This window comes from Callorhinus ursinus, unplaced genomic scaffold, assembly GCF_003265705.2.
Source record: "Callorhinus ursinus isolate GAN/ISIS: 27379988/994484 unplaced genomic scaffold, GSC_fseal_2.0 scaffold2, whole genome shotgun sequence".
NCBI lineage: Eukaryota > Metazoa > Chordata > Mammalia > Carnivora > Otariidae > Callorhinus > Callorhinus ursinus.
Genome location: NW_027397064.1, coordinates 49,664,097 through 49,686,901, shown reverse-complemented (window position 1 = coordinate 49,686,901; position 22,805 = coordinate 49,664,097). Strand labels below are relative to the sequence as shown.

Genomic DNA, 22,805 nt, shown 5'->3' with positions numbered 1-22,805 from the left:
AAAATCTTTGGCCTGAAATTTGCTTAAAAGGTATCATAAATGAAACTGAGGATAAGCTAGTCTTTTTATCCATCATAAAAAAAAAAATGTGCTGATGGGGCGCCTGGATGGCTCAGTGGGTTAAACGTCTACCTTCCACTCGGGTCATGATCCCAGGGTCCTGGGATCAAGCCTCAAATCGGGCTCCCTGCTCAGCGGGATGCCTGCTTCTCCCTCTCCCACTCCCCCTGTGTTCCCTCTCTCACTGTGTCTGTCAAATAAATAAATAAAATCTTTTAAAAAAAAATGTGCTTAGGACTAGCCTTGACCAACATTTTTCCATCAGAAAATGGTTTCTTCCTTTCCATAGACAGGCTTGGGCCTGAGATGACTGTCCACCTCTCGCCACTATGCCCTGAAGCTGGGGAAGGGCAGGATGGGGCCTGTTTTTTCCCATGTGTTTCTTCTATCTAGAAATTCATTAGGGTTGAGTGGCTCCTGCTGTAAAATACAGCTCCTTTGCAGGCACCGGATGGCTGACCCCACTGATCCTTCAAAAGTGAGACTTATTTATGATGTCCTAACCCCTGAAGTCTATGAAAATAGGTATGTTCTTTAAAAAGCAACTTCGGGGCACCTGGGTGGCTCAGTAGTTAAGCGTCTGCCTTCGGCTCAGGTCATGGTCCCAGGGTCCTGGGATCGAGCCCCGCATCGGGCTCCCTGCTCAGCGGGGAGCCTGCTTCTCCCTCTGCCCTCTGCCTGCTTGTGTTCCCTCTCTTGCTGTGTCTCTGTCAAATAAAAATAAATAAAAAATAAAAAGCAACTTCAGAGGTGATGGTTTTCGATGATTATATATACTTGAGCCTTGAATAATGCAGGGATTGGGGGTGCTGACCCATGTGCAGTCAAAAATCCACACAGAACTCTTCACTCGCCCAAAACTCAACAGCCTATTGTTGACAGCAGTCTCCCCAATAACATGAATAGTCAATTACCACACACTTTGTATGTTAAATGTATCAGGTACTGTATTCTTACAATAAAGTAAGCTAGAGGGAAAAAAGCATCTTTTAAGATTCTTAACATTTATACTACTGTACTGCATTTATCAAAATAAAAAAATAAAAACCTCATGTGTAAGTAGAGTGGTGCAGTTCCAAGTCAAGTTGTTTGAGGGTCAACTGTAATGTAAATGTCTCATTCTGCAGGTGAAGAAACTAAGTGGGGGTTAAATCACTTGCCCCAAATCAATTACAGTCCTGTTAGTCACAGAGACAAGATGGCAGGTCCTTTGGTTCCCACTCCCGAAAAGGTTCCCAACACCAGGCAGGAGATTACAGACAGCTGGAGCAGGGACCCTACAAAAGATCCCATTTTTTCATACATCAAGGTGCTATCCATGCGTAAATAGTGAGGTTTCCAGTGTGAAAAGGAAGAGAGATCTGTGGGCATTTTGGTATTCCTGTCACAGAAATTCCTGAATTGATCATTCATAACTGTATTAAAATTTGAGCTTAATACAGCCTAATCCTACCCATTCCTAACTCTCCCCACCAGTAGCTGTTCCTTTATGGTAAAACATGATCCACCCGGTCACAAAGTACAGTAAGCAGATCCAGCTCTGGAGATGCACAAAAATGCTTCTATCTCCTGCTTTAATCAAACCTTTCAAGTAGAAGCTTACTACTCGCTAAGCAAATATGCCTAGAAGTTTGTCCTTGGCTGAGATTTAGAACAATGCCAACAAGCAACTGGTGATGCTTTTGAAAACATTGAACTCTGATCCATCAACAGCACAAGTGAAGGGCTAAGTTATAAAATACACAGATTTGTCTAATACATCTGCCCTTGTCCCCTTTCCTGTGCACCCGTAATTTCTAACACCTTACCCCCTAGTTCCAGGCACTATGTTGGGGGATACCCATACTGTGGCACTACTCTTAATCTGCTTTGCCTAGACAGGGTCCCATAACCCAGACTTGTCTGGCCTCAGAGAACTCACCTGATCCCTTCTCCCCTTTCTTCAGGATTTTGTTCCTTTCTAGGTCACAGCTAACTGGGTAATTACTTTATATTCACATGAATAAACACATGTTTATTTATTATATATTTATACAAGTAAAATGGCCAGATACTAAAATTCCAATAGAAAGATCATTAGGTAACATTGCAGATAATCAACATTATCTGAACAGATGATGCCCTTTTGTGTACATACTTTACACTGTAGTGGTGGCATCCTGGTCAATGTATGCCTCCATAATCCCATAGTAGATCTCCTCTAATCTATAGCCAAAGTTCCCTTTCTCTGGAGAACCCAAAGACACACATTATAAATTTGTCAAATCCCACAGAATGTACATCAAGAGTGAACCCTAATGTACACTATGGACTCTGGGTAATGAGGGGTTCATGTAGGTTCATGAATTGTAACAAATGCCCCACTCTGGTGAGCAATGTGGATAATGGGGGAGGCTGTGCATGTGTAAGGGGCAGGAGGGCATATGGGAAATCTCTACCTTTTGCTCATTTTTCCAGTGAACCTAAAACTGCTCTAAAAAATAAGATCTACTTTTAAAAAACTACAAAGGCACTGTGAGGTTTAAAAACTGAGTGGTCTTGCAACTACTTCCTATGTATGATCTGATAACGCCCAGTCACCTCACCCTATCCCACCCTTTCCTGCAACAGCCAGTCACTGACCAAGGAGCAATGGACAGGGGCTCCCCCACTACATCCTTCCACACCACAGCCTCCCAAGTATGATAACCTTGACATTGTCCTTCCTCTATTATCTGAACCAATTTCATTGGTCTTTCAGCACTCACATCTAAACTAATTCCACATCAGAGATTATTTCACACATTTAAACTTATCTCTTAGTAAACTGAGTGGGAGAAGAAAAGGTACTAAGTAAAACATCCGTTTCTTCTACAAATAGAAGTTCTTATGAAGCTGCTAGGATTCTGAACTTCCAATTTTAAGGGCCTAAAGTGGTTTGCACACTAGGTGTTAAGGAAAAAGACACCGAGATGAAAAAAAAGGGGGTTTTAGAGCAAAAAAAAAAAACCCAAACAAAAACCAAAAACCAAAAAAACATTCAACCTTTATAGTTTTTGAATTCTACTTCCAGGAACACTAAGTAAGCATACTTTTCCTCCAACACCACTCAATTTAAAACATTTCCTTTCTTGTGTCATTATTTGCCTTTTTTGTGTATGGGCACTGCAACACCAATCTGTATGATCTCTCATTGAGCAAGGTCTCATCTTAATTCTGTAGTGTTTCACCTCCGTTGTAGGTAAAGTTGGCTCTTGTAGGCTAAATTCTATATAACTTCTATATCCTCCCAAATTCAAACAGACTTAAAAACTTAACAGAATTCTACAACCATATCCCTAGCTTTCAACTCAGAGCTTCAGTAAGATAGTCTAGCTTGGCTTTCAAAACACCTGAAAACACTTTAATTAAAGTATAAGAGAGCAAGGATGGCCTATGCAGCAGAGGCAGAATTCACACTCAACCAGGGCGGAGTCCCTGACTAGTCAGCAGCATTTTGTTAGCTTTTTGCACAAGAAACTTTAAAACAGTAACGGGTTTCTATAGTACTAGTACAGGGTGGCTGGTTTTCCAACCCAGGAAGGCAATTTTAAGTTGGTATTCGGCTAGGAGAGACAGTGTCACATCCCAAGGTTTTCGAGAAATCATCTCTAGACTAAGACTTGAAATAGTTCTATTGTAAATATGGCACTGTAACATTTCTAAATAACTCAAGTCAATAAAAGGTGAATGTAAGTAAGCAGCATGATGAGGATTTTAAAGTTAACATTAAAGATCAACAGTTTCTAGACTAAGCCTGTAGAAGCCTTGATTCTAGACAATGGCAAGGAATGTGAGGGATGGAGAAGTCCAGAGAGAGCCCAAGGGCGGGGGGGGGGGGGGTGAAATTTCAGAAGTCAGCAGAATGAGAGGTGGATTCAGAACCCACATGTTGGTGTACTCTGTAAAATGCTTATACTTTCAGCGTACCGCAGAAGTTGATGGATTGAAACTTCAACTTGGAGGGAAGGAATGGACCTTCCCGCAGTCTAGAAAACACTGCCTCTCTGGGGCTCAGTTCTTTTTTTCTCTGTCGCAAAACAGAAGCTCAGCGTGACTTCACTCCAGGGAACGCACCCGGAGGCGGGAAGTCAGGCAAGAGGCAGCAGGTAGCTCGAGGCCCCTGGGAGGGGTAGATAAGGTTCTCCCCAATTGGGAAGGAGGGGGCGGGGGCGTCTGGACGCTGGGAGAGGAGGAGCTTGAGGGGAGCGCAGGGAAGCGCCGGGGCGGAAGGTGTAGGGAGGAGGAGAGAGTGGGGGCACAGCTGCAGGTGAAGGGGCCGGAACCACTCACCCGCAGGGCGCTCGGGTTGGATGGGCCACCACCTCAGGGCCCGCTCGCCCAGCACCACGTCGCAGCTGCTCTTCCCGATCTTGAAGATGCCCTGAAGCAGAATCTGCCCGGCCGCCACCTCCGGCTGTAGCTGGGACGCCCACAGCGCCGAGGGCCCAGCGGCCGCCGCCGGTGGCGCTTCTTCCTCCGAGCCGCTCTCCAGGGCGCTCACCCGGCCTCCGCGCCTCCCCCAGGGCATGGCGGAGACGCTAGCTGAGCCGGAGCCAGGGGTCTGGGGAGGCCTTCGAGGAGGAGGTGGAGGCCGCAACAGCCACTGCTCGAGCTGCGTCCGGCGCTGCCACAGCAACCGCGCGCAGGGCAGAGACCCGGGAGGGAGGCGGGGCGGGCAGGCGGGGCCGCCCCGGCCCAGTCCTGCGCCTTGGCCTGCCGGCAGCGGGTCTCTGCCACTCACTGGGCAAAGACCCCCGTCCGGGAAGAGGAAGAGGTGGCTCCCTCCGCCAAACCCTACTATTCAGGAGGATTTCGTGTACTGCGCTACCCACAGTTCGATAAACCAGCGCTTCTCAAACTTTTACTTAACCGCTGCGCATCTCGTTAAAATGCAGATTCTTACTGAAGCGATCTGGGATGAGGCCCAGAAATACTGTATTTCTAAGAAGCTCCGGGGTAATGGCCTCGCCCACGCCCTGGTCTGCAGAACACACTTGCGGTTGCAAGGACCTCTGTTTCTCCCCCTCCTTCCCAGGGGACTCTCTTGGAAGGCAGAGGTCACGTTCTATAGCCGCGTTGGCACACCCTCGATTGTTAGCTGACTTTATGCACCTGGTATAAAGAGTGCATTTCCCAAAAGCCCTGAGGGGAAGCCGAAGTTAAGTCTCAGGTTTGCACTGACAAATTCTCACCTGACAAACTTAGTGTTAAAAGAAGGTGCCTTATCATGATGAGCACTAATGTGTAGAATTGTTGAATCACTATATTGTACACCTGAAACGAATATGACAGTGTACCTTAGCTACAATGGCATGAAAAAAAAGACTTAATAAAAAGGTGCCTTTGTGCTGTCAGTATTAAGGGTCCTACTTTCCCCAAGATCTCTCCCGCGCAATCTTGTCTTTGCCTGGATCTGGCACTCCCTGGAGGGAGATTACAAGCAGAGGCCTTGTTCTCTTGAAGGCTACTGCTGTAATGTAGTGTTACCTGGAAATGGAGAGGGCCCTGAGGGGTTCACCCGTCACTTTCTCTGAGAGTGGAGAGTCATGAAATTAGCTGATGGTTAATTTGGAAAGCACAGAGAGTCAGGAGGCCAGTGGTTCTCAATCATGGCTGCACATTAGAGTTACCTGGGGAGTTTTAAAAAAATCCAGCTGCCCAGGCTGCACTTGAAGACAATTACATTGGAATGTCTGGGGATGGGACCCAGCCTTCAGGAGTTTTTAAAGCTCCCCCAGATGATTCCAGTGCTCAGCTAGGCCTGGGAATCGCTGCTCTAAGCAGTGGATTAACAGGGAGCTGAGGAACTATGACCATGAAACAGGAAGAAACTGAGCTCTCTGGAAGAGGAGCGTAGTGGGAAGTAAATCAGCAGCCTTTTTATAAGGTCAGAATAACTAGTGAGAAAAAGGGGCAAGGGAATGAAAGAGCAAATTAAATTCGTAGAGTTGTGAATTCTCTTTCCAGGGTGCTCGTGCCTCACCAGTGACTTCAGGCACTTCTCATTCCTCTGCTTGTCCTGGTCACGCTGCAAAGTCAGACAGGAGAGCTAATGGTAGCAGGAGTGTCTCAAGGTTCTCTGCTCAAACTTGGATTTCAGACAACTCGGGAGGGAGACTGGAGGCCTAGCCAAATCCCTTTCAGACATAAAGCGCCTGTGTGTTAGTTAAGCTGGGACTCTTACTGTTTAATGCCCTGAAAACAAATACCCAAGCTTCCAAGCAAAGCAGGGAAGAGCCTGTGTTTGATCAGATCACGGAGAGCTGTTTCTTGGAGAAGTGCAGTGGCTGCTAACCCCCATGCAGGCTTCAGGGGGCTCAGCCCAGAGGTCATTAGCGCTGAGGCCAGGGCCCTTGCAGAGCGAGTTGCCCAGGTGCCTCTGGATTCAGCGTCTGGTATTCACAGCTGTCAGACCATCAGCACAGAGCTCACTGGCATTTTAAAAGCTCACTGAAAGCCAGGGCAAATAGGCCAAGGCCATGGCTCCTTCTTAGGACCTTTGCAAGTGCCAAGTTGCCATTTTCCAAGCTTCAGCAGGCCAGACGGTCAAAAACGTTGGCTTTGCATCTCTTGAAGATGAAAATAATGGCTGTACTCCATTCCTTGCTCTTGGTGAGCTGTCCTCTCCCAGGGCTCTAAAGGTTGCCGTGCCCAGGGGCTCTGTCCTCAGTATCTAGCTACACGAGCCTTGGCGCCATGGCTTTTCATACCATTCAGGGCACCTTGAGTGATGTCACCAGGTCGAACCACTCCCCTGAACTTTAGGCTCTCTGGCCAGCTGCCTACCTGACATCACCACTCGGCCATCCACTTACCATCTGAAACATAACGTAGCTAAAACCAAACTCATGAATTTCCATCGTAAACCTGTTCCTCCCAGAATGTTCCAAATCTCAGCAATAGTGTCATCAAAATCCTTGATGTCATTCCATCTTGGACTCACATCCAATTCACTGGCAAATCCTGTCAATTGCATCTGCAAAAGAGACTCCTTTCAACCTCTTCTCTTCCCAGTCTGCGCCTCTACACCCCTCACTGGACCACTTCAATAGCCTCCCACCCATTTCTATGCTTTCCCCTTTGCCTCTACTGCCTCCTCCAGCCCAGAGTCTATTTTCCACCTGGCAATCACACCGCTTTTTTCAAAAGTAACAAGATCATATCCCTCCCTACTCACAACCTTCCCATGATCTCCCATCCCTCTTGGAACAAACTCAACATGCTTGGCAAGTGCCCAAGGCCCTACATAATCTGGGCTCGGGCTACCTCTCCAAGGTCACCTTCTAACACCTTTCCCTTTGCTCGCTCACACAAGCCTCCTGACTAGTCCTCAAACAGACTGAGACCAGCCCCTTCTCAGAGCATTTGCCTTGCTGTTCCCTCTCTGGAATGTTTTCCCAGACAGCCAACCAGAGGGCTTCCTCCTTCATCTCAATCACTTTGCTGCTTAAAGATCTTCATCTCATTGCTGCCATCCTCCATTATTCACATTCCTGTAACCATGAGTATTATTATTATTTTTTTTATTGCTGCTGCAACCAATTGCCCTAAACTCAGTGGCTTAAAACAACATGATGTATTACCTGATGTTCCTAAAGGTCAGAAACCCAAACTCTGTTTCACTGGACTAATATGAAGTCATCAATTGGCCTGCATCCCTCTTGGAGTCTCCAGGGAAGAATTCATTTCCTTGCCTTTTCCAGCCTCTAGAGGTTGCCTGTATTTCTTGGATCATGCCCCCTTCCATCTTCAAAGCCAGCACATCGCATCTTCTCTCTGCTTCCATCCTTCCATCTTATGTCTCTGACTTTGCCCTTCTTCCCTCCCTGTTGTAAGGACCCTTGTGATTACATTGGACCCATCTGGATAATCATTAACTGTGTCTGCGAAGTCCCTTTTGCTATGTAAGGTAACATATTAACAGGTTCTGGGAATTAGGACATAGACATCTTCAGGCCACCATTGATCTCTCTACCATCCCCTGCTTTATTTTTCTTTACATCTCTTATTATTACCTCTTACTCTATGTTTACTTATATGTTTATTGTCTAGATTCCCCATTGAATGAGTTAATGTACTTAGTAAGAGTGCTAGAATATAAGAAACACTCAATAAATTGTCGGTGTTGGGACGCCTAGATGGCTCAGTCGGTTAAGTGTCCACCTTTGGCTTATGATCCCAGGGTCCTGGGATCAAGTCCAGCATCGGGCTCCCTGCTCCCTGGGAGCCTGCTTCTCCCTCTGCCTGCCGCTCCGCCTCTCTCTCATTCTTTCTGACAAATAAATAAATAAATAAATCTTTAGAAAAAGGTAAGTGTTATTATTATTATTATTATTATTATTATTAGAATAAAATCTCCTTGATGTCGGAGAATTTATCTTGTTCTCCACTGACGTCTCAGTAACTGGCACAGTGCCTAGCACATAATATGTGCTCCTGAAATATCTATAACAATAATGCTAAAGCACCTCAATAGAGTTTCCCCCTAGTTCCTGAGACTCAGTTGTCCCATAAGTGATGCATATATATGATACACTAATGCATGAAAATTGCTCTCTGAAAATTTTTAGGTAGCTTCCTGAACATTGCTTTCCCTGCTCTGGCTGAAGCTTGGGCATTTGTTTTCAGAGCACAAAACAGTGAGTCCTAACTTAACAGGCACATAGTAGCTTTATGTTTGGAAGGCATTTGGCTAGGTCTGGAAACAGTCTGCATCCCTGGTTTTTGTTTGTTTGTTCTGTTTTGTTTTTAGAAATTCACGTCTGAGCAGAAGATCTTGAAAAACTCTCTGCTGTTAACATTGTTTTCAGGATGTCATTAAGTATCTGAGAGGTTTAGACCTGATGGGACAGTCTCCTGAAGTCAGGGACCCCTTCTCAGTTCCACAGAGGGAGGCAGGTGAAATTACAGCCAACTGAGACATCCCGACCCACTGCTTCAAGGGCAGGGGACAAGGAATTCTAATACCTGAGCTTTGGCCAGTGGATAATTCTAGATCCCGCCCTTTGATCTCCCACAGGCTCTGCTGGCTTCAAAGTCTGGAGTTTGTGTGCATAAGTGAGTGCCTGTGTTATCAAATTACCATCAACATAGCCTTTTTCAGACTCCAGCTTACTTTAGAGAATATTTTTTACTAAGGACTGCTCACTGCAGGTAGAATCAAATCCAAACTCCCACCATGACCTATTAGACGCCTTGTGATCTGACTCCTGCCCACCTACTCAAAGTCCATCTCCTATCATTATTCCTCCATGCTTTCTATACTTACATCCAACCACACTGGCCTTCTTTCCATTCTTCAAATAAGCCAGGTTGATTCTTCATTCAGGGCTTCTGCTGTTGTTATTTACTCTGTGTGGAACAATCTTTATTATAGCATGGCTTTGCAGGGTGCACAGATCAACTTCATGTCACCTGCTCAGAGGTTCTTCCCTGGCCAATCAGAAGTTCACCCCTACTCAATGTTATTTTCCTCATTGCATTCCCACTATCCAAATGTCTGTCATTGATTTATTTGCCTACTTCTTTCTTGTCTGTCTCCCCTTTCCCATCAGTTGGGTACCTCAATGACAGCAGTGAGCTCTCTCTCTCTTATGCCTAGAACAGTGCCTTTAGAAGAACAGATGCTCAATAGATGTTTGTTGAATCTATGAAGGAATAAATTAACTTTTTAAATTGAATTCCTGTATTAAGTTTTGATATCATTGAATATATCTCATGGGTGAGGAAGAAAGAAAAATTTATGATGTATTTAATTTCTCCTTATCAACATGGATTTTAGGTGAAGTGAGCTTTACTTATGTCCATCTCTCAGTCATTCCCAATGCAAAAAGGGCACCTTATCATGGGGGCTGCCTCCCTCTCACCCTGAGTGGAGATTTTGTCAGAATGTTCTTGCTACTCTGGTTCTTGCTACCTAAAATGTACAGAGCAACGTGTCCCTGCAAAAATTATAGAATCAGATTCAAAGTCCAGGACCTCATAGTTTTTTGGATGTGCTCCTCTTATTCTGGGAAACTGTGAACTAAAAATACGAGTTATCTGCCCCCACACATCAACATGTGATCGTGAGACAAGCAGAGAATAACCACAGAAAATGCTCCCATTGGAAAATGGAGGTGGTGGCAGGGGCTGGGGTGGGGTGGGGTACAAGGTAGAAAGCACATCGCAGTCACTTGTTTGGAGCAATTCTGAGGTGCAAGGAGGCATGTGTTGCTAGCTCCCGAGACTCTGAGAAAGAGAATGTTCCTTATCTCACATCCAGTTCTGCTCCCTAGGAGCAGTTCCTTACTTCATTGTTCTCAGCAGCTCTTAGCTCCAGCCTCTTGTTGGTTCTGCCTTTAGACCACTTTTCTTTTCAACAGGAAATTACCCATGATGACAGCTGAGGAGTTTTTCAGGCTTTTTTCTAGCCATAAAAAGTTGGAGGCCAAGAGGCTTCTCTTAATTTTGAACTTTTAGTTCAAATGGGTATAATTCCTTTAGAAACTTTGTAAGCTTTCTTTATGTAGTTCACATATATATATATCATATATGATATGTGATATTTGTACAACCCTATATAGATATATATACATATGTGTGTGTGTGTGTGTATTATTGTATTATATCATATTATACAAAAGCCATTCCCACAAATCTCTTTGAGACTGTCCTCACCATACTTTGGACTCCAAGTCAGGATATTGGGGTATAATGCTTCTATTGTTTTTAGAAGTACTTTTGTAAAATGTGTCTTCCAACCATACCTTTGATTGGGGCTTGACCCAAAGGCTTGTTTAACTGGTAGCAGCCTACATTTCATCTTTGACTTCTTGCTTTTAGAATATATATATATATATTTTTTAGCCAGAGTATCTGTTCTGGGCCTTCTATAGTTCCTCTAAATGATGCTTGCTCATCACTCTCTTATAAGACCCTAAAAGAAGCCAAATAACACTTTTAATATTCTGCTAAACAAATACAAAAAGAATAGAAAAAGATTAAAAACAAGGTAGCATCCCAGATCTATAAAACTAAAACTTCTGATTAATTAAATAACTTCAGAAGATGTAATAATCAGTAACCAGGATTTTGAGCAATCAAAAGAGTCCAGTAATGAGATGGATAGCCCTATGCAACTAAGGTTGGAGCTTTAGCCTTGGGTTTTAAGCTTATAAGGGGAGTACTGGCTCAAGGCCCTAAATAAACCTGGGATAGGTAGGTAGAACTTTTAGAGGTCGTGGCACTTAAATTCATTTGGACTATATAATTTAAAAAAAACTTATGTAGTGTTACATGTCATAGAATTTTGTGTTAAATAAGTGTTTGTGAACCAAGGAAAATGTTATATCTCTTTTTTCAGAGGTCTGTTAGTATATATGCTGTCCCCACATATAGAATAATCATGGCATTTTTCATATGAAGAATAAATGGCAGTTTATATTTCATGCTTTTATAAATTCTAGGATAAGAATTTTAAACAAAATTAAGTTATTAGGTTGGCCCACTCACACTTCACTAAATCTAAATGTCACTTTAATAATTCACATGATAAAAACCAATAAAATTTTAACATAATTCAGATGCTTATGAAATAGCTATTATTTGTCAGCTTGTTCAAATATAAAACCTGGTATTAACTGAAATAAGCTGGTAGTTATATATTGTATCACTAAAACTTCATGATAATATTTTCATAAGAATTCAAATGAACTCTCCTATATTTATGCATATCTAACATACCAATTTATTGTATACTTTAGCATATGTATTAGCTTCCTAGGACTGCTATACCAAGTTAGCACAAACTGCATGGCTTTAAAATAACAGAAATGTTTGCTCATAGTTGTAGAGACCAGAAGTCCAAAATTAAAGCATCTGCAGAGTTGGTTCCTTCCTGGGGACTCAGAGGGAAGCTCTGTTTCATGCCACTTTTCTAGCTTCTGGTGATTGCTGGCAATTCTTGCAGATCTTGGTGTATAGACATGTCAGTCCAATCTCTGCCTGTATATCTATTCTTCCTGTGTGCTCTGTCTGCATATTCTGTCTTCTCCTAATAAAGACATCAGTCCTGTTCTTTAACGACCGTTCTAATCCAATATGACCTCATCTTAATTTACATCTTACATATTAGAATGTGTTATTTGGATACTGTTTCCAAGTAAGATCACACTCTGAGGTTCTGGCTGAACATGAATTTTCGGGAATTGGGGGAGGGCACTATTCAACCCAGTGAAAAAAAATATATATATATAATGTATTTTAAGTAAGATAAATGCATTTTTAGTTAATTAGGCAGAAATGAAACCTTGGGAGGCAAAAGATCCCATTATTTAAATATTTTTAATATACTAGTCAAAGCCAAGGAAACATGAAAATACAGTTTCTATAACCAAAAATCTCATGTTGGAATTTAAAGGTATCCAAATAGGCAGCCTTGCCTCTATTAACTAAGAAATTCTTTTAGTAAAGAAATATTTTGGTAAAGAGCCCTACTTAGATTCCAGTTATAATTTGCATGCATTTGTTAGTATTGTTTACCATGTATTTTATCACCAGCTGGAATAAAGCTTATTCAGTATCTAACAAGGACAAGTGAAGTTAGCCCAACTCTCCTTTTTAGAATGCTATGTTATCCTCTCTAGTCTTGGATGTGAACGGTATTTGGTCACATACCTGCAACCTACCACAGATTATGAATTTATAATGTCCTGCTATGAGTAGACAAGCACTACACTTGTTAGTGACACCAGTGGTAAGGAATTAACAGTCTCTTAAGCATTGTAATACCCTTTCATTGACGTCACCCAAAGTGGGGATGATCTTCTAACTGACATCATTCAGAGAGAACACTAAAGAAATATTATTGATGTGCTAAGTTTACACAGTGAACATTTTGAAGTAGAAATTATAGGTTAGGTAATTCATCAGTGTTTATCTCAACCAATAGCACATACTGTGCATAAATATCATGACTATAAAGAACATTAGTTATCTTTTGGATTTCAGTGATTTTAAATTAAATCACCTCCCAAGAATACTGATTCTTTGATGTTTCTGGTCCCTAAGCACCTTTCCTAATAACTTAGGTGTAGTGCTAAAATGCATACCTAGTGTTGCTGACAACAATCACTCTATGTTCTTCTTTCATTGTGTTGTATTGACAAAAGAAGATCACATTACCCACAAACTTACCACTTTTCTATTCTAATTGATACCTTGGAGGAAGATGAATGTAACTAACAACTACTGTGATGACACAGTACTCTCTTTTATATTGTGGATTTCTACATCTGAGCTATCATCTATCTATGGGTGACCTATTTTACTTTTTAATTTGTTAAATGCTACTCAAATTCTCAAACTCATTGATGGCCTACATGCATAGTCCTTATGGGTTAGATTCTGGTGTGCTATAATCTAAATCCTTCAATGATGATAAGGAAGTTTGGGACAATTGTATATAACACTAACAATAGAACAAGAACAGTTGCTGAAAGAATGGTGAACAGAAAGGGAAAAAAAGTAGCATGCATTCAAGTTCTTAAGGAATGTAAAAAAAAAAAGGCAGGGTCTGGAAAGAGCCTATAATTTTAATATTTTAGTTCCTCTTTTATTACAGTTCCAAGTCATATGTAACAAGTTGATATTAAATAAAAAGAAAGAACTGATAACTCATGATTTTTATCCTCAAAAGGAGTGGGGAAGAGGTGTTTGGTGTCATGTTATATGAAACTAGTGTCAAGGGATGCCTGGGTGGCTCGGTCAAGTGGCTGCCTTTGGCTCAGGTCATGATCCCAGGGTCCTGGGATGGAGTCCAGCATTGGGCTCCTTGCTCAGTGGGGAGCCTTCTTCTCCCTCTGCCTGTCTCTCTCTCTCTCTCTCTCTCTCTGTCTCTGACAAATAAGTAAGTAAATCAATCAATCAATCAATAAAATCTTTTTAAAAAAATAAACTAGTCAATTGTTCTATTTTTCTAGAATTAATGCTTAAAACTTTCACTGAGCTGAGAATCATTTGTCGTCCTCTCCCATTCTAAACTGGCTTGACTTATAACATAGCTTTAGCATTAGATTAGTGTGGTTTGATCTTCTTGGAATGTTAATATTTATTGAGGATCTTCTGGATCTTCTAAGTACCAGAGAAACAACAAATAAGAAACAAGGTTTCTCTTCTTATGAAGCCCGCATTCTACAGTGGGAGATAGATGATTTAAAAATAAATGAAATAAATAAGCAAGATAACATGAGATAAATGCTCTGGAAAAGGGAGGGGACAATATAATTTTGATTTTGGTGAGATTGAAAGTGGTTGCTACTTTAGATGAGGATCTGAGGAACTGGCATTTGAACAAGAACCTGAATGAAGAAAGGAAACCAGTCATATAAGTATCTAGGTATCCCAGCTTCCTGCAGGTCCTTCTTCTGTAAAATAAGGCACAGGTCTGCTTGGTTATGAAATGTGTAATGAACAGAGAGCACCTGGCACTTAGCACTGACCTAGTAAGCATATGAGGCCACCTTCCTGGAGGTGTGTCTTTAAGGCATCAAAGCCTAAAGCAGGGTTAGCTTATAATCTTGTTAACAGCAAAGTAAGTTACCAAGTTGCCTCATAGATGTGAGATTAAACTCATTCTCTGATCTCTAGATGTTGTTTTACAGTCTCTCTATCCCTTTGGATTGCTCTATACCTGGGGATCTATAAAAATGATTATTGTCACTATCCACTTACCTCTGTATCAGCTGGGCAAATAGCACAGTAATGTTTAGATGGCCAAATCCACATTTAATGTATCCAAGGATTTAGTCCAGCCTTTACATAATACTCTGCATTTTAAGATATTTTAAGTTTCGCAATTTAAACAGAAGTCCCCAGGGGCTGTAGCCTTGTCAATGCCACTAGTTTGGTTACCCAGCTAATTCCATCAGAGTCATTGAACCAAGTGTTAGTGTGTGTGAAGAGTCTATGAGTCAATTGCCAGCACAAAACTCTTCCTGACATGGGAAGGCAGATGATCTCAACTTTTGAGTGCATACAGTGCAGATTTCTAGTTGAATGGTCCTTGACAATAGTGTCCTCTGAAACATAATGCCTGGCCAAGAGCCAGTGATTATGCCACCGTACAAATCACCGTGTATCTGACGCCAGAATGCCTCTGTGCAATGGTAGCAACAAGAGTTCTCAGTCCTGGTATTCCACAAGATGTTGCATTGGCTCTTTTATTCTTTATCAGACCCTGGAGTTAAAGATTTTATTTAGATAGTTTTTAGGAAATAAGTGGTGATGGAGGGAGAGGAAAAAGGAAGAGAGGAGGCTTTAGCGTAGTTTAAGAACAGCTTTACTGTTTTACAATTCTCATTAGGATGAAATCAGTCTGCATTTGAAGCCTAGTTTTATTAATTGTTGAATAGATACTTTCACTTTAAATCTCTTGTTTAATTATAGAACTAAAACAGCTTGCTTCAAACTGCTAGCTAATGATCCATATATCATTTTAGTAATTGCTAGCTTCTTTCAGAAATGCATGAATTTTGTAAGAATTATAGACTTTCAAATGTAAAAACATAGGGAGTTTTTAAAGATTAATACATTAGAACACTTATAATTTGTTGCAAATGTTATTTTACTGTACCATATTATAAACCTAAAATTATCAGAACATTCTTAAGATACTATAATTCTTCATTTTAATTTGCATTTAATTGTATTTTTTAGGATTAAAACTAGGTAGATCATACTGTATGAATTCAGTTGGTGATGTAAATGAAATCTAAGTTATGCAGTGTTCTATTCAAAAGGAATTATGCACTGGTTAAAATATTTAGGCAAATTTCATCTCCCACTATGAAACTGACTGCTGATTTTAAATAACAGTTTTTTTCTGGAAATAACTCTTTAGAGCATTTTCACATTAGGTAAGTAGATCTAAGCTTTGTATTTGACAGGAATAGTAATTGTCCAAGATGAAAGAACACATAGAACCCTAAATGTTACTCATAACAAGCAATATACAACAACACTAAGAAAATATTTTTTTCCAATGAAGCCAAAGCTGCCAGTGTTTCTTCTTTTTGGTTGGTTTTGACTTAGCAAAACATTTTTTTTCCCTATTAGCTAGATATAGGCATTAGCCAATTATAAAAACTGAGTCTCTTTTAAATATTGGTGGCAATTCGAAAAGAAAAGAAAAAGATAATTGAAAAGGTTTCTTGTGGTTTGAAAATGCCTTCCAAATATTCATTAAACATTTAAGTGAGTAAATTTGTAGAATATGTTTCTGACATTGGCACTGGTTCTGTGGTATTTCTCTGATCAGATGGAAGTGCTGTGTGTGATGCAGAGTGCATTCAGTTCATTCATGCATAAACAATATCATTTTCATAAATTAAAACCTCCCCTGCAGAAGGAACAGCTGTGCCTGCCGTTGAATAAAAGATGGTGGCATGTGAGTTACTCCTTGACTGACTGAAAGAATCCTTATGTTTTAGAATGAAGTTACATAGGCAAAATGAAAGGGGAAAAAAAAACAACTTAGAGTCTGCATTTCTACCTTACCAAACAACAACAACAAAAAATCCACAATATAGATTTCCTTGCTTGGTGTTTTAAAAGCTGGAATCCTTAAAATGCATTCTCTTATTATTTCTTCTGTTTGCTACAGCAACAGTTTTTAGTTTGCATGAAGATGTATAATATTAATTAGAGGTGAAATTAAGCCGCTGAAGAGATCACATAGATCTGAATGTTCACTTCATGGTTCCCTAGGCTGGAAGGCTGACACTGTTCAGATAGCCTATCAGTAGTACATCTCTTAAAGTAAGAACAGTGAGAGCAATCCTAGAAGCAACAGCTTGATTTCAAAATAACAACCCTGATTCACTTGGAATGAGATTACTGCGTTTTGGATAAAGTTGAGACTAACTTAAAAGTATTTCTGTCATCTGATGAAGGCTGATGGAAAACATGCTAAAATGATATATTTTAAATTGAACTCAAACATCTTTGAATGTTGAAATATTCCTTACTGCTACTGTCACAGCTTGACATAGCCCCATTGGCAATGTTATTAGTATGGCTAATTGTTCCTGTCCATTAGATTACTTACATTTTTCTGGAGCAGTTTGCTAAATGAGGTCAGCTTTCTGGAACCCCTAAATCACCAATGAGAAGGAGATCAAAGGAACAAGCTAGGGAAGAGAGGTAGCCATCCAATGTGGCATCCGAATCAGAGGAGGAACAATGGAGTTACTAATGACAGTAATCAGAGCACCATGGTAGAGCCAGGGCACAAGTGCCAAAATGTTATTCCCTAGGAAGCATTCCTGTCAGTCAATACATCCAGAGGAAGAGAAATGCCAAACTTCTTCTTCTTCTTCTTTTTTTTTTTTTTTTGGTGGACTTAACAATAGAGTCATCTGTAAGTTTTTCCACAGAGTTCTATTTAGCGTTCCAAAAAGGGAAGGGACACAACTGTATCATCTTAAAATATATTATACTACAAATAGTATGTTCTTGAGTATAAATAACTCACTACATTTTCTTCTGGAAAAAAATTATTGAAATCATCACAAGATGTTCATAAGATAATTACAAAATGCCACTTCTTGGATTCTTTAAGTTAATTAAGTCATTTCCCCCTGGCATTTTCTAAAGGTACATAACTGTCTTTTGGGATAGTACTGGTTTGCAAACCAATACTACATTGTATAGTACTATTGTATAATATTGGCTTGTAAAGTGCAATGGTACTTTGTGATAGTACTGATTTGCAATTCAGTTCAAGAAAATGTACAGATAACAAAGCACTACGAAAATGGTAAGGTTTTCTTATATATTTCCAAATATATAGACAAACTAAGCTAGGGCACTTGTTTGTGTCTGCTTGTTAATAATTAAGTACTCCTTTTTAAAAAAATGGGAAAAACATAATATAATCATTTAAAAGAATAGAAAGCTGAAAGTGAAGACACTTAAAACAAAGAAAAACAAACACAACCATTTGTCTCCCCACCCCACCCCCCCAGCCTCATATTCCATGTAATGAAATATGAGTTAGGTTCTTTCATTATCTACAAGGAGCTGGTGACTCCTTAACCAAGATAGACTAAAGAGTATGCTAAAGTAAACTTTTGTCTTTTGTTTTATTCTACAAATACATTTAGTATTTTTTTAATTCAGCAAATAAAGCAACTATTCTGCTTAGGAATTATTTTTGCTTAAAAATCACTTTAAGAAGAAATGCAACAATTGGTTGAATTTTCAATACTATTTTATTGCAACTGGATGAGTGTTTTCTAAATTGTGCATTACACCATAATATACAGGATTACAAACAAGATTACAGTACAGATCGATTCCAGTGGTACCAGGATCACATCTCAAACAGCACTCATTCTGGACTGCATTTTACATGCAACAGCTATTGTTCTAATTATGAATTAAATGGTTTGCATTTATTTAAGCTACTGTACTAATTGACTACAATAGGTATAAATCCCAACATTAACAACCTGATTAGATTTAGGCTCAGATTTATTATTACATGAATATATGACAAACCACCATTTGTGTGACTATGTATAAATCATGCACTTATATTTTCTGGAAACATCAATAGCTTCAGATTCTCTGTAAAATCATGGAATGCAAAGGAGTAAAAGACTAAAAAGAAACAGTGCAAATTGTATGTGATAGTCAAGCAGCTTTTGATTTAAAGAAGGGTATGTTGGCATTTGTTTATAATACGTATATACAAGCTTGTGCAAGTAATGTGTTGAATTGATATGTTTTGATAGGGACTACATCTCTCTCTTTTTTTTTTTATCCTCTTAAGAGTTATGGATCTGGTTTTCGTTTTAAGGAGAAGGAAAGACTTTAAAGTGAAATGAATTGCTCAAATTGTGCAATTTTTTTTTTTTTTACAATTAGAGAGGAAAGAAGTGCTAAGGCAACACAATAACTTTCTAAGCACTTTTCTGCTGGTTTAAATTAGTTAAATTATTTTGTATAAATTAGATATAATTCTACTTTTCTGATATGTATAAAAATTGATGAAGCTGCATGGTTTTAAAATAGGAAATCCACATTATAAAAAGTCATTAAAAATTCTGTACAAAATCACAACAAAATAATTCAGCATGGGAAAGGTAACAAGTAGTAAAATGCTGGTTGAAAAATATATATTTATATATATTTTAATTGGCCCATTACTAGTTTAAAAATTGCATAGATCCTAATTATTGCTTGTGATTTTGTTATCCCGATCAGATAATTAATATGATCTGAATACAGCTACACCAAATTTGTGGTGCATTTTTTTTTTACCGTATTACTTTTTTAAAATAGACGAGCTATAGAAAATAATACATAAGGTGAACAGGAACTTTGATCCCCTGTTTCTTCCAAAGGCAGTAACGACAATAAATACATATATCACTTGAAGCTTGGAGTATTTGCACTTTGCAGCAATAGTACCCAAAGGGCTGCCTTTTGTAAACACCACAGTCACTGTAAGCACAGTGGGTACGTTTCCCGGGGATGGTGAAACTGACGTGCCTCTAATCGTGAAAGATGGCATTGAGCTGGGCACTCATGACTCGCTCATGATGTGAATGGCTATCGAAGGACATGATATTGTCTATAGGGATCTCGCAGCGAGGGGCCGCGGCGCCCGAGAAGATTGATCCGTGGCTTTGGGCCCCTGCCAAGGTCGCTGCAGGATAGTGCATGGTAAAGGCATAATTTTTCTCAAACTCGGCGGACGGTTCGTGTTTGAAAGAGAAGTTGCCATTGATACTGAGCGGCGGGCTGAGGGGTCCGTCAAAGGAAGGGCTGGTGCAATCAGTCAGGGGGCTTTCAAAGAAGGGCTCTAGCGCAGCGCTGTAGGCGTGCGGCGGCGGCTTAACGTGGAAGACGTGGGAGCTGTCCATGGTACCGTAAGGCGGACTGGGCAGCCCCGGCGACTGGTAAGAGTAGGGGTGCACAGGGAAGGAAGCGCTGGCGGTAGGCAGGTGCGGAGGCATGTCCTGGTTCTGCTCAGGCAGGAAAGTCCGAGGATTAAGCTGCAGACAGCCGGCAACCAGGTTGGTGGTGGGCTGGGATAAGCCCTTGCAGAGAGTCTGTACGAAGGAGACCAGATCAGGGCTTTTGCCCGAACGCAGGATCTCCGACAGAGCCCAGATGTAGTTCTTGGCCAGGCGCAGCGTCTCGATTTTGGACAGCTTCTGCGTCTTGGAATAGCAGGGCACCACCTTGCGCAGGTTGTCCAGAGCCGCGTTTAGCCCGTGCATGCGGTTCCGTTCCCGGGCGTTGGCCTTCATGCGCCTTAGCTTAAAACGCTCAAGGCGCGCCTTGGTCATCTTCTTCTTTTTGGGGCCCCGTCTCTTGGGTTTTTGATCGTCATCCTCCTCTTCCTCTTCTTCCTCCTCTTCCAGATCCTCGTCTTCGTCCTCTTCCTCTCCCCCGTTCCTCAGTGAGTCCTCTTCCGCGTTCATGGCTTCGAGGTCGTCCTCTTTCTTGTCTGCCTCGTGCTCCTCGTCCTGAGAACTGAGACATTCGTCTGTCCAGCTGGGAGGACCCTGGGGCTGAGGCTCGCCCATCAGCCCGCTCTCGCTGTATGATTTGGTCATGTTTCGGTTTCCTACATTCAACAGGAGGGAGAGAGGAACAGAAAGAGAAGGAGAAAAACGCGACATTCAAAAACTACCTATGCCTTCAGCTCCCACTCCCTAACCTTGTAGAAATGCACGTGAAGAGAAGTTCCAGCTCATTACAAAATGGATGCCCCTAAGAAAAAGTTAAATACTGTGTTTTATAATGGCGTGTGTGTGCCCCGCTGACATATAGGAGACAGGGCAGGGCTGGAGGTGCGGGAGAGAGTAAATATGTGTATATGTACACTGCTGTGTGTATGTTTCCTAGTGATTGGTGAAAGTGTGTTTATGGTGATTATGTGGCAGAATAATATGCGTGAAAATGAGCATACATTTCGACTACTTCATGTTTGTTCCCCCCCCCCGAATACTTCACGTTTATCTGCATGAGTTCAAAGTCACTCACAACTCCACAAAAAATGAGTTTGAAAATCGCAATTTTGTTTGTTCCCTTCTCTGCCCTGGCTTCTTGTATTTAGCGATTACAGTTGAAGAGCCATTACGTAATTTACTAACGGTGGCAGTGATTTTTAAGAAGATTATACTAACCGGAGATTGAAGGGCAAATTCATGGCGGAGAAAAAGTAGTTTCCACCAAATTATTTCACCATCAACGAAACATTTGGCAACAAAAGTGGGCAGGGGTCTTCCATCCCACCCTCGTCTTTCTTTTCTCGCCTCCCACCGCTGTCCCTCTGCTGAATTTCCACCTTGTACAAAAGCGCTAGCTACATGGCCAGGGCTGGGGGCACAGAGCAGAGCGCCCTTCCACGCGCTTGGGATCAGGTGCGGAAAGCTCCTCTCTAATAAACAGCCCATTGAAAGGGCCGCCCGCTCTTTATTGGGGCTTTTCAAACTTCGCCTCAAACCTCTCTTTAAAAAATTGAGTAATTATAATGGTCAGCGATTGGCAATAGAGAAGTTGCCGCTTCTAATAAAGAAAATAAAAAGCCTTTAGTGAGACAACTGAATTTCTGGCTCCTGCAGTGGCTGCTGGGGACTTGGCTGCCTCTGGAACAGTAACAGGTAGCCGAGTTGGTTCCTCTCTCATTCCCCACATTCTCCCCCCACCCTCAACTAAATTATCTGTCAACGGGATTATTTTCCGGGGTGTGTATACTCCGGGTATCAAATGTCCCTTTTATTCACTGAAAAAGTAACTTGGCACTTCCAGTGTGCATAAAATACATGCACACAAAACAAATCTTGGTAACAGGGCTTTTCTTTTTTCTTTTTCCTTACTGGAAGAAGTGAGAAAGTTATTTCCTTTCATGATTTTGAAATCACCACTAGCAAATAATCACAGTTACTGTGCATTATTTTAAAAAATCCAAAGATACTCCTATAATTTCCCTCCCTCAAAACCAAAACACTAAAACATTTTTTTTTTAATTAGAAAGCCTGCGGTGGGTATTTGAGCGATGCGAGTCGAAATGTGTGCGTATTTGCCTGCAATCATGGGGAGGATGAATGCCTATTTCAATACACGCACACGCTCGCAAACGCACACGCTCAGAATATGTGTAGGTACATCCGGTTTCAATTACTGCTTTTATTCCCAGGCAAAAATGAAAGAATTGTAATTACCTGCAGTTGTTAGTAGGTCCTGAGCAGTGATGGTCTCATAACCCTGGGGCCTCCGGATGCCGTGCCTTCTGCGTGGGGCGAATTCCTCGTGTCCCGGCCGCGCGGGCGCTCAGGTTATATAGCCGGGTTGGTGATGCTGAGCGCAGGCGGGGCCGGGAGCCGAGAGGCTAGCAGGTCCTTGCGCCCGGCGCCTGCGCACGCATCCAGGCTGAGCGCTCCCTTCCGCCCTCCCCCACCGCCCGCCCCTTCAGCCTTGCTCCTCTCCCACCCTCCTCCGACTCCAACTCCCCTCGCCCCCACCTCTACCCCCGCCCCATCTCCTTCCTCCCCGGCATGCGCCATATGGTCTTCCCGGTCCAGCCAGGAGCCGGGAACCACGTGACCTGCCCATTTGTATGCCGCGGAGCGCTCCATTCCGGCCCCTTTGTGGCCAGAAGAAAGTGGCCCATCTGTCGCCAGTTAGAGACTCCGCGGACCTGTTTTTACCCGCAGGAGAGATTAACC

The 22,805-nt window shown here is 41.7% G+C and overlaps 2 protein-coding genes across 2 annotated transcripts in view; both read right to left on the bottom strand.

Annotated features, from left to right (window-relative positions):
- Nucleotides 1-5,067, bottom strand: part of CERKL (CERK like autophagy regulator) — a 109,651-nt gene extending 104,584 nt beyond the window's left edge. Inside the window, exon 1 of the mRNA XM_073881760.1 lies at nucleotides 4,372-5,067. Coding sequence (XP_073737861.1) covers nucleotides 4,372-4,609 — 238 coding nt within the window. The 5' untranslated portion in view covers nucleotides 4,610-5,067. The remainder of the gene's footprint in view (nucleotides 1-4,371) is intronic.
- A 13,259-nt stretch (nucleotides 5,068-18,326) lies between these two features.
- Nucleotides 18,327-22,426, bottom strand: NEUROD1 (neuronal differentiation 1). Its single transcript, XM_025887562.2, has 2 exons — nucleotides 22,302-22,426; nucleotides 18,327-20,701 (listed from the first exon to the last, which is right to left on the bottom strand). Exon 2 carries the CDS (start codon nucleotides 20,688-20,690, stop codon nucleotides 19,620-19,622), a length of 1,071 nt encoding a protein of 356 aa, XP_025743347.1. The 5' UTR covers nucleotides 20,691-20,701; nucleotides 22,302-22,426; the 3' UTR covers nucleotides 18,327-19,619.
- Nucleotides 22,427-22,805: the final 379 nt, after the last annotated feature.

What these genes read in the sequence shown, in the direction of transcription:
- NEUROD1 (XM_025887562.2), bottom strand. Translation starts at nt 20,690, where the DNA reads ATGACCAAATCATACAGCGAGAGCGGGCTGATGGGCGAGCCTCAGCCC.